The sequence below is a fragment of the Crotalus tigris genome, unplaced genomic scaffold, assembly GCF_016545835.1.
Source record: "Crotalus tigris isolate CLP2741 ecotype Arizona unplaced genomic scaffold, ASM1654583v1 scf7180000021203.308827, whole genome shotgun sequence".
NCBI lineage: Eukaryota > Metazoa > Chordata > Lepidosauria > Squamata > Viperidae > Crotalus > Crotalus tigris.
In genome coordinates, this window is record NW_024098395.1 from 67,048 (window position 1) to 79,171 (window position 12,124).

The following is a 12,124-nucleotide window of genomic DNA, read 5'->3' on the forward strand; positions in this document are numbered from 1 at the left end:
CCCCACCCCCAAACGGCTTTAGAACAAAAGGAAAAAGAGAAAACCTGTTGTTTTTTTTCCTCGATTTTTCCAGGATTTCCCCCCCCCCAAGGCTTTCCCATCTCTACTTGCAAGCGTTCGTTTAGGGCGGTGGTTCTCAACCTTTTTAATGCCGCGACCCCCCCAACCGGTCGTAAGTTAAGGACTACTCAACCGGTCGTAAGTCAAGGACTACTCAACTGGTGCAGCACCGTTGGCAGACTGGGACTTTTGGCGGGCTCAGCAGGGCAGAGACAGCCTGGACAATTCCTATTGGCTTTGGAAAGCCAATAGAATTAGACTCTATTCAAGAGAGCCTATTCGATTGGCTTTCAAAAGCCAATAGAATAAAAGGGAGGAGCACAGCTAAGGAAAAGGGGGAAAAAATGGCGGACTGCGTTGTTTGGCGACCCCCGTGAAATGGTCGTTCGACCCCAAATGGGGTCCCGACCCCACAGGTGGAGAACCGCTGGTTTAGGGGCTCTTCAAAGTTCCTCCAGGGGCTCTGGCAAAAGTTGATTCGTGGCCCCTTTTTCAAACTGACAACCGCTGCAGCCTCCCCCCCACTCCATGGGTCACCTGATCAAAATTCAGATGCTTGGCCACTGACTCATACTTACGACGGTCGCAGCGTCCTGGGGTCACGTGATTCCCCCTTTTGCGACCTTCAGGCGAGCAAAGCCAATTGGGGAAGCCAGATTCACTCGACTGCCATGTGGCTCACTTAATGGTTGCAGTGATTCACTTAACGACTGTGGCGGGAAAGGTTGTAAAATGGGGCGAAACTCACTAAAGACAAATTCCTTGTTTGTCCAATCACACTTGGCCAATAAAGAGTTCTATTCTATTCTATTCTATTCTATTCTAATCTATTCTAGTCTAGTATATTCTTTTCATTCTTCTATTCTTTTCATCCTTCTAATCTTTTCATTCTTCTATTCTACTCTATTCTATTCTTTTCATTCTTCTATTCTACTCTACTCTATTCTTTTCATTCTTCTATTCTACTCTACTCTATTCTTTTCATTCTTCTATTCTACTCTATTCTGTTCTGTTCTGTTCCCGTAATTCTATTCTATTCTATTCCAAATTCTATTCTATTCTATTCCAAATTCTATTCTATTCTATTCTATTCTATTCTATTCTATTCTATTCTATTCTATTCTATTCTATTCTATTCTGTTGTTCTGTTCTGTTCCCATAATTCTATTCTATTCTATTCCAAATTCTATTCCAAATTCTCTTCTATTCCAAATTCTCTTCTATTCCAAATTCTATGCTATTCCAAATTCTATTCTATTCTATTCCAAATTCTATTCCAAATTCTATTCTATTCCAAATTCTACTCTACTCTACTCTACTCTACTCTACTCTACTCTACTCTACTCTACTCTACTCTACTCTACTCTATACTCACAATGGCCTCGCTTAGAGTTGGGAATTTTGGCCTCCACTGTGCTTGTACTTCTTCCTTTGCTTGATCCTTGTGTCCTTGTGGGAGTTTGGTAGGGTGCCCCGATCCACTTACACGTCCGTAAAGAGGGCTGGGGAATCCGGGCGGTGGGACTGGACATCCTGCATGGCATTCCACTCGTTGACCGAGGACTGGTCGGAATTGATGTGGCTCTCATAGTAGCTGACCCAGGTGAGGAAAAGGCTGCCAGGGTAATAGTTATGGATCCGGGCCACTTCGCAGGCTTTGTGAAGGCTCTGCAGGGCAGACCTGGGGAGGGGGCAGATGGGGGGGGGGAGGAAACAGAGACAAGATGACTCTGGTTTAATAAAGGAGAATATTTGTAGCTTGAAATGAGGGGCCCTTGATGCTTATCTGAGCTGGGTGGTTTTCTTGCTGACGTTTCATGACCCAACTAGGTAACCTCATCAGTGCTAGGAGGGTGTGTGGAGGAGGAGGAGGAGGGTGTGTGGAGGAGGAGGAGGAGGAGTACGAGGACTATGGGGTTCTTGGTGCTCTCTGAACTGGGTAGTTTTCTTGCAGATGTTTCATTACCCATCTAGGTAACATCATCAGTGCTAGAGGGAGTGGGTATGTGGAGTGGAGGAGAAGAAGAAGAAGAAGAAGAAGAAGAAGAAGAAGAAGAAGAAGAAGAAGAAGGAGAAGGAGAAGGAGAAGGAGAAGGAGAAGGAGAAGGAGAAGGAGAAGGAGAAGAAGAAGAAGAAGAAGAAGAAGAAGAAGAGGGGGAGGAGGAGGAGGAGGAAGAAGAAGAAGAAAAAGAAGAAGAAGGAGGAGGAGAAGAAGAAAAAAAGAAGAAGAAGAAGAAGGAGGAGAAGAAGAAGAGGAGGAGGAGGAAGAGGAGGAGGAGGATTATGGGGTCCCTGGTGCTCTCTGAGTTGGGATGTTTTCTTGCAGATGTTTCATTACCCATCTAGGTAACATCATCAGTACTAGAAGGAGTGGGGTGTGTGGAGTGCAGGAGAAGAAGAGTGGGAGGAGGAGGAGAAGGAGGAAGAGGATAGGGCCCTTGGTGCTCTCTGGGCTTGGCTGCTTTCCTGCAGATGTCTCATCACCCAACTAGGGAACATCATCAGCATCAGTCACCCTGGTTTCCCCTCGCCACACTCAATTTTGCTGCAAAGGCAGAGGGCGATTTGAGTAAAAAAAGCAATGAAAGGCATCACATAAACACAACGCCGTACTAAGCCCTTGGCACGGGCTGGGCACCCTGCTCGCGCCCGGATGCCAACATCCAAAATAAATCCGTACTGAGGAATGGAAACCTGGTCGCCCCCCCCCCCCGTTCCCCGTCCTTTTTTATTTCCACGAAGGTCACCATTGGCTCAACCATCCGCTTTCTTGGAATACAAAAATAGCAGGGCGACCTCAAACCCAGATTCTGTGTGTGTGTGTGTGTGTGTGTGTGTGTGTGTGTGTGTGTGTGTGTGTGTAGTGGGGGGGGGAACTGCCCGGGGAGAAGACAGGCTTCTGTTAAACCAGGATGTGCAACTAGCCATGGTGCCCGGTGGTGCCGGAAAAGGCTCCCACACGTCCCTTGAACACCAAAGGCGACTAACAAGCAAAGAACTGGAGGGCATGGTTGCAAATGGAGCAACTTCCCTGTAGTCAACTTATTCCACAATTGAGAATTATTAGAAAATAAGAATACTATTATTGCATTATTAACTTGTTGATGTAGATCAGTGGTTCTCAACCTTTTTAATGCCGCGACCCCCAACCGGTCGTAAGTCGAGGACTACTCAACCGGTCGTAAGTCAAGGACTACTCAATGGGTGCAGCACCGTTTGCAGAATGGGACTTTTGGCGGGCTCAGCAGGGCAGAGACAGCCTGGACAATCCTATTGGCTTTTGAAAGCCAATAGAGTTAGACTCTATTCAAGAGAGTGTATTCTATTGGCTTTCAAAAGCCAATAGAATAAAAGGGAGTAGCACAGCTAAGGAAAAAGGGGGAAAAAATGGCGGACTGCGTTGTTTGGCGACCCCCGTGAAATGGTCGTTCGACCCCAAATGGGGTCCCGACCCACAGGTGGAGAACCACTGATGTAGATGGTGAGAACTTATATAGATGTGTATCCTGAGTATTAGACTTTGGGAGGAATGGTGATAAAGGAATTGGGGTCATCTAACGTGTGGAAATGGTAATTATTAAATGTTAAATTTAAATATTAATGAAAAATTTAAAATGGAGAAAAATGGAGTAGGTCATTGATTGTCTAAAGCAGGGTAGGCAACCTTGGCTCTTTGATGACTGGTGGACTTCAACTCCCAGAATTCCTGAGCCAGCATGGGGGAACTATGGCTCCCTTCATGACTTGTGGACTTCAACTCCCAGAATTCCTGAGCCAGCATGGGGGAACTATGGCTCCCTTCATGACTTGTGGACTTCAACTCCCAGAATTCCTGAGCCAGCATGGGGGAACTATGGCCCCTTCATGACTTGTGGACTTCAACTCCCAGAATTCCTGAGCCAGCATGGGGGAACTGTGGCCCCTTCATGACTCGTGTACTTCAACTCCCAGAATTCCTGAGCCAGCATGGGGGAACTATGGCCGCTTCATGACTGGTGGACTTCAACTCCCAGAATTCCTGAGCCAGCATGGGGGAACTATGGCCGCTTCATGACTGGTGGACTTCAACTCCCAGAATTCCTGAGCCAGCCATGCTGAGGGGAAAGGGAGAGGTTTCCAAGCTGAGCCATGCCAGTTCAGGAATTCTGGGAGTTGAAGTCCACCAGTCATGAAAGAGCCAAGGTTGCCTATCCCTGGTCAAGACTGAAAGTTAAAACAACTGAGATATATATTAACTAAAAATAATTGATAAATATTAGAAAGTTACTTTCTATTTGATTGACAGAACAAGAATTGTATTAATTAAAATATGAGACAGAAAGAGAGGCAATGGGGATTGTAACAATTTGAGAACTGTACTAATGATATCTATGTGTAATAGAATTATTGTACTCAGCCGCCACCTTTGCTTTCAAATATTTAAATGTAATATTAGAAAATCAATAAAAATTTACAAAAAAAACCCCTTATTCAGTTAGAACAGTTAATCAGTGGAACTCCTTGCCTCCAGAAACGGTGAATGCTCCAACAATGGAAGTTTTTAAGAAGAGACTGGACAACCATTTGTCCGAAATGGTATATAGGGTTTCCTGCCTGAGCAGGGGGTTGGACTAGATGACCTCCAAGGTCCCGTCCAACATTATTATTATGATGATGATGATGATGATGATGATGATGATGATGATGTTGTTGTAAGGGACCTTGGAGGTCATCTAATCCAACCCCGTTATTATTATTGCTATTGTCATTAACAATTCATTGTAATTATTTTAATTATTTTTTAAAAAAATATTTTAATTTTTGTTATTCCCGTTTCCTTTCCCCCTTCCTTTTGCATTCTGCTTTGAACGATTCTACTCCACCATTTCTTTGATATTAAGTTGGCCATTAAAAATGTGCATCACTCAACAGATCCAGATAACCCTCTACCCAAAAAAATGCTGAGCAGGCAATAAACCTGGTTAGTCCAGGGATAGGGGCGCCTGCAAGATTGAAGACTGAAGTGGAGCCTCCACGTTTAAGAGCAGTATAGCTGTGGAGATCAGCTCCGCCAAGAAAAGGGCCACTGCCACTTTGAAAACGCTATAGGGTCACCTGGCTGCGGGTCCTTATGGACCGAGGGATTTAGCCACACGGAGGAAGTAGAAATGGACTCACCACATAGCCTGTACGGACACCGGTTTGAAGATGTGGATGCGATTGTCGGTGGAAACGCTGAAGCCCCTGCAGGAAGAAAAGAAGGGTTGAAGCATCTGAACTCTTAACTTTTCCAAAGAGAATAATATCCCCAGGGGCAGTTCAAACAATTAAGTTTAAACCAGTGTTTCTCAACTTTGACAATTTTAAGGCATGTGGACTTCAACTCCCAGAATTCCACAGCCAGCATTTGCCAAAATTGTCAAAGTTGAGAAACACTGGTTTAAAGTGAAGAAAAAAATATTTATCCTTTTTTTTTTCCCCACTGTGGTGGACTGTAGTCTGGATTTCCAGGTGGGAGGGGCTGCTTTCCACTGGAGCAATTTGTGTATGAGAAAGAGGGTGAAGACAGCGTCTCCTTAACAGTTTTCACGATCTACGTTTTGTGGTGCAAATAATCCGCTTTAGTTGGGCAAAGATTTCGGTCTACAGGTGGGGGGACGAAAAAGGAGAAGGTTGAGAAGAATCTCAACACCTCTTTCTCGGTTTTGGGGGAGCCGGCTCGGCCTGGAGAACCGATGCACGAGGGCATCCGTCCCCCACAATTTGGCAATAAGAAGGAAACCAGGATACCATCATCATCATTATTTTTTTTTTAAAAAAGAAAGGAACTCATTCCGTTCCTTGGGCTAGACCAGTGGTTCTCAACCTGTGGGGTTGAGAGAATAGACTCTCTTGAATAGAGTCTAATTCTATTGGCTTTCAAAAGCCAATAGGAATTGTCCAGGCTGTCTCTGCCCTTCTGAGCCCGCCAAAAGCCCCATTCTGCAAACGGTGCTGCACCAGTTGAGTAGTCCTTGACTTACGACCGGTTGAGTAGTCCTCGACTTACGACCGGTTGGGGGTCACGGCATTAAAAAGGTTGAGAACCACTGGGCTAGAGGACCCGAACCGCCCGCTCCCTTCCTGAAAATGGACTAATAAATTGGAGACGTGGGATTTACGGATGGACAAACGGAAGCTTCCTCCTCACGGTTCAGCATCTCTTTGGACACAAGAGGAGCAAGTGGGGAATGTCGGCACACACTTGTGTGTCCCTCGACACTGAAATATAAGATTTGTACCAACAAGGGGAACATCTAGAGCTGTTTCTCAAAACTAGCAACTCTAAGACGGGTAGACTTCAACTCCCAGAATTCTCCAGCCAGCCAGCCAAATACTGGGAATTGAAGTCCACCCCTCTTAAAGCATGCTGGCTGGGGGATTCTGGGAGGGGAAGTCCACCCCTCTTAAAGCAGGCTGGCTGAGGGATTCTGGGAGGGGAAGCCCACCCCTCTTAAAGCAGGCTGGCTGGGGGATTCTGGGAGTGGAAGTCCACCCCTCTTAAAGCAGGCTGGCTGGGGGATTCTGGGAGTGGAAATCCTCTTAAAGCAGGCTGGCTGGGGGATTCTGGGAGTGGAAGCCCACTCCTCTTAAAGCAGGCTGGCTGGGGGATTCTGGGAGTGGAAGTCCACCCCTCTTAAAGCAGGCTGGCTGGGGAATTCTGGGAGTGGAAATCCTCTTAAAGCAGGCTGGCTGGGGGATTCTGGGAGTGGAAATCCACCCCTCTTAAAGCAGGCTGGCTGGGGGATTCTGGGAGTGGAAATCCACCCCTCTTAAAGCAGGCTGGCTGGGGGATTCTGGGAGTGGAAGCCCACCCCTCTTAAAGCATGCTGCCTGGGGGATTCTGGGAGTGGAAGTCCATCCCTCTTAAAGTCCACCCCTCTACAGTTGAGAAACACTGTTCTAGACTAACCCAATGCTGTCGGGGAAGAAAATCTGGGGCATCAGGTGGAAGGGAAGATGGGAGTCCCAAGCTCAGGTGGGACCCAGTGCTTACCCATCGCCGTCCAAATGGATGAGGGCATCGCTCCAGAGCGGCAGGACCAGCCCCATTGTGCAAACGGTGCTGTAGGACCAATAAAAAAAAAAAACAAATGCTCCAACACTGGAAGTTTTTAAGAAGAGACTGGACAGCCATTTGTCCGAAATGGTGTAGGGTTTCCTGCCCGAGCAGGGGGTTGGACTAGATGACCTCCAAGGTCCCTTCCAACTTTACTATTATTATTATTATTATAAGCTCGTAGCAATCTCGGAGCCTTGAACCCAGGACCAACTCACTCCCCCACCCACCATCCTACTTTGTTTCCAATGATGTGAGACACAATTGTGTTGAACGCACTTAAGCCCCAGGTCAATGCATGGTGCCTATGGCCAGCGTAGGTAGTCCAGACCAGAGGTGGGAAACCTTGGCTCTTTTATGACTTGTAGCCACCGAAAGTTTGAGCTAAATTGTGGTTGTTGAGGACTAGCTATATTTTTTTAACTTCCTTAAAAAAAATATGAATTTGATGGGCTCTGAATTTATTTATTTTTTTTATTGTGAATTGTTCCAAAATCGGAGGTTCATCATTAAAAAAAAAATCAGCTTAATGTAAATAAGTGAATAAACTGCCTTTATTCATTTACGCCATTGCTGATTTTTTTACCTTATTTTTTTATTTACTTATGTTCCCGTTGATTTTTTTCAGCTTTTTTTTAAATTACTTAATGTTCCCGCTGATTTTTTTAGCTTTTATTGCTTATTCGATTATTTGTTACCACTTATTTTTTCAGCTTTTAGTTTTTATTCACTTAATGTTTCCGCTAATTTTTTTCAGCTTTTATTTTTTTATTCACATACTTCTTGCCACTGATTTTTTTTACAGCTTTTATTTATTTATTCACTTATGTTCCTGCTGATTTTTAGTATTTGTTTTTTTACTCACTTATGTTCCCGCTGATTTTTTTAGCTTTTATTTTTTATTCAATTTATTTTACCGCTTATTTTTTCAGCTTTTACTTATTCACTTAATGTTCCCACTAATTTTTTTCAGCTTTTATTTTTTTATTTACTTATTTGTTCCCGCTGATTTACAGCTTTTATTTTTTATTCACTTATTTATGCTCCTGATTATTTACAGCTTTTATTTATTTATTTATGCTCCTGCTGATTGTTTACAGCTTTTATTTATTTTTTTATTCACTTATTTGTTCCCGCTGATTTACAATTTAATTTATTTTTCATTTATTCACTTATTTATGCTCCCGCTGATTTTTTACAGCTTTTATTTTTTTTATTCACTTATTTACGTTCCTGCTGATTTTTTACAGCTTTTATTTATTTATTTATTCTTATTTATGTTCCCACTGATTTTTTTACAGCTTTTATTTATTTATTCTTATTTATGTTCCCACTGATTTTTTTTACAGCTTTGATTTAATGATAATAATAATAATAATAATAATAATAATAATAAAATTGGAAGGGATCTTGGAGGTCATCTAGTCCAAGTCATTTATGTTACTGCTGATTATTTTCAGTTTTCATTTGTTTGTTTTTATTGACTTTATTCATATTACCATTGGGGTTTTTTTTCCCCAGCTTATTTATTTCTTTATTCAATGCTGATTTTTAGCTCGTTCTTAAAGAGAGGAAGACCTTTTATTTATTTATTTATTCACTTATTTATGCTCCCGCTGATTTTTTTACAGCTTTTATTTATTTATTTATTCACTTATTTGTTCCCGCTGATTTTTTTAGCTTTTATTTATTCACTTATTTACATTCCCGCTGATTTTTTTAACAGCTTTTATTTATTTATTCACTTATTTACGTTCCCGCTGATTTTTTTAACAGCTTTTATTTATTTATTTATTCACTTATTTATGTTCCGCAGATTTTTTTTTTACAGCTTTTATTTTTTTCATTCGCTTATTTATGTTACTGTTGATTATTTTCGGCTTTCATTTATTTTATTTTTATTGAATTTATTCGTATTTACCGTTGGTTTTTTTTTTCCAGCTTGTTTATTTCTTTATTCAATGTTGATTTTTTTTTCCCCCCAGCTCGATCTTAAAGGGAGGAAGAGCTGAAATTTCTGAGCTCTGATTCCTTGACCTTGATTTTGGTCCAGCTTGGGCAGGGGGGCAGTTTGCCCACCCCACCCCCGCTGTGTCTAGCCGTCTGCTGCTTTCCTGGCTGTTGGAAATATGTCCCTCCTGACCTGCTTCAAATTTCCAACCTCAATTTAGCCTTGTTGCTGGGGTCTTTGGAAGGAGTGGAGGGGAGTGGAGAACGTCCCTAAATATATCCCCATCCCGGAAAGGCCCTTAACAGCGGCTGTCCCCCCCCCCCTTCGGCCACATTTAAAGAAAACTTATACAAAATGTTGTATAGATGGGATTTAACACCGGTGAGATTAGCAAAAATGTTTAAAAAACCTGCCTCCAGAAGCGGTGAGTGCTCCAACGTTGGAAGTTTTTAAGAAGAGACTGGACAGCCCTTTGTCTGAAATGGTACAGGGTTCCCTGCCTGGGCAGGGGGTTGGACTAGATGACCTCCAAGGTGCCTTCCAACTTTATTATTATTATTGATCATCGCACAGTCAGCCAGATGTTCAGACTGGATTTGGCATTTTGTCTACCTATCGAGTCCTTACCCAGGACCTGGGATAGGCAGATGTGGATGTTTGATGGTATTACAGGTATCGTCGCAGGACGGAAGCAGTTCCTAGCAAGGCCGCCTTTTGCAATTGACTAATAGCGAATTTGTCAATGCCAATGGTGTTCAAGTGGGGCTCCAGTTGTTTTGGGATTGCACCCAAGGAGCCTATGACTATTGGTACTACCCTTGCTTGCTTTTGCCACAGTCTTTCTATTTATTATTATTATTATGTCTTCCAACTTTATTATTATTAAATGTAAACAAAAACCAGGTACTTACTATCATATCTGGTGAACGTGCCCTAAAGCTAAAAAAATTTGGTCAAGAATACACATATGGTTAGAGAAAATGATTAAAAAACATACAGACTTTCAGCCAGAATTTTTTTTATTTTTTATTTTTGGTTAGGCAGAATAGTAGGAAACTAGGAGAAAGAATCTACATACTTAATTTTACATGTATTAACTGCAGCAAGAATAGTATTTGCTCAATATTGGAAAAAGGCAAGCCTACCAACGGAGGAAGAATTGATTAAGACAATCTTAGATTGTGCGGAAATGGACAGATTGACATTGAAGATAAAAGAGGAAAAAGATTCAGAATACTTTAGAACACGGAACAATTTCTATCGATGGCTAGAAAACTGAGCCAGAGAGAAAGGAACCGTCAATATATGTAATGTTAAATCTATACACGCTTTCTCACCATTTCCTACAATTATACCTAACAAAAATAGTTCTGGCTTAAAATCTGTATGTTTTTTAATCGTTTTCTCTAACCATATATGTATTCTGGATCAAGTTTAATGAAGAGAAGGACGAGGGGGGACAGGATAGCAGTTCTTCCAGTATCTCAGGGGCTGCCCCAAAGAAGAGGGAGTCAAGCTATTCTCCAAAGCACCTGAAGGCAGGACAAGAAGCAACGGATGGAAACTAAACAAAGAGAGAAGCAACCTAGAACTAAGGAGAAACTTCCTGACCATTAGAACAATTAACCAGTGGAACCACCTGCCTCCAGAAGCAGTAAATGCTCCAACACTGGAAGTTTTTAAGAAGAGACTGGACAGCCGTTTGTCTGAAATGGTATAGGGTTTCCTGCCTGAGCAGGGGGGTGGACTAAATGACCTCCAACGTCTCTTCCAACTTTACTACTACTACTACTACTACTACTATTATTATTATTATTATTATTATTATTATTATTATTATTAAAATCTTTTGGCTTTAGGGTAGGGGTCTTCCAACTTGGCCCTTTGTTGACTTATGAACTTCAACTCCCAGAATTCCTCAGCCAGGTACGCTAGCTGAGGAATTCTGGGAGTTGAAGTCCCCAAGTCATCAAAGGGCCAAGTTGGAAGACCCCTGGCTTTAGGGCATGTCCACCAAAGATGGTAGTATGTGCCTGGTTTTTGTCTACGTTTCCAACAATGGCTAGACAAGTCTTAAAGGGGGCAAGGTTGGATACTCCTGCCTCGGTGTGTGTGTGTATGTGTGTGTGTGTGCGCGTGCACGTGCGCACCAGAACCTTGCAGAGCATCGTAACTCACCTGTCATTGGATGAAAAATCCACCCCCAGGACGATGCTCTCCTCCGTGTCTTGCCGGCCATTTGTCGAAATCACCACCATGTAGCGTGTGCGGTTTTGATAGGTGCTCTCCAGTCTCACTGCCTGGGAAGGAAACACAACAGAGACCCTTACAGCATTACAGAGTGGGAAGGGGTCTCCAACCTGTGGGCCACAGCCCACTACCGGGCCACATGAACGGCTGGCCGCTGCGCAAGCGTGTGCGTTTGTGCAACCCCATTCACACAAGCGTCACTGTGAGCGTCATGGGCGTATGCGGCCCCAGCCGTGCGAGATTCAGCAAGAGTGTCCCGGTTGTTTGTGGCCCCCCGCGCACAACCATGGCGGGCTTTCGCAGCCCCACCTGTGCGAGCATCGCCCTGAGCGTTGCAGCATTTGTGCCCTGCATGCGCATTGCCATGAGTGTCGTGGGTGTTCGCGGCCCCACCTGTGCGAGCATCGCCCTGAGCGTTGCAGCGTTTGTACCCCACGTGAGCATCACTATGTCGTGGTCATTTGCGGCCCCACCCATGCGAGTGTCACCATGCGTGCTGCAGGTGTTTGCGGCCATACGTGCATGAGCATCGTGCATGTTTGCGGCACTACCTGTACGAGCATTGCCATGAGCATGGCGGTGCTTGTCCCACATGCACAAGCATTGCGGGTGTTTGCGGCACCAGCTGTGTGAGCATAGCCACGAGCGTTGCAGGTGTTCATGGCCCCACCCATGGCAACATGGCCATGAGCATCGTGGTGTTCGCAGCCCCACCCGCCAACCCTGAATGGTTGGGGAACCCTGTCCTAGTCCAAGCCTGTGATCAATTTGCCAACCAGGATGTT

General features: G+C 43.9%; 1 protein-coding gene across 2 annotated transcripts in view; it reads right to left on the bottom strand.

Moving 5' to 3' along the window:
• The window catches only part of LOC120320186 (protein phosphatase Slingshot homolog 2-like), a 145,536-nt gene that overhangs the window by 24,617 nt on the left and 108,795 nt on the right, over positions 1-12,124 (bottom strand). For both annotated transcript variants that reach the window (XM_039369706.1, XM_039369707.1), the window contains 4 exons: positions 11,268-11,389; positions 7,076-7,144; positions 5,218-5,283; positions 1,547-1,741 (listed from right to left, as the gene is read on the bottom strand). In XM_039369706.1, coding sequence (XP_039225640.1) covers positions 1,547-1,741; positions 5,218-5,283; positions 7,076-7,144; positions 11,268-11,389 — 452 coding nt within the window. The remainder of the gene's footprint in view (positions 1-1,546; positions 1,742-5,217; positions 5,284-7,075; positions 7,145-11,267; positions 11,390-12,124) is intronic.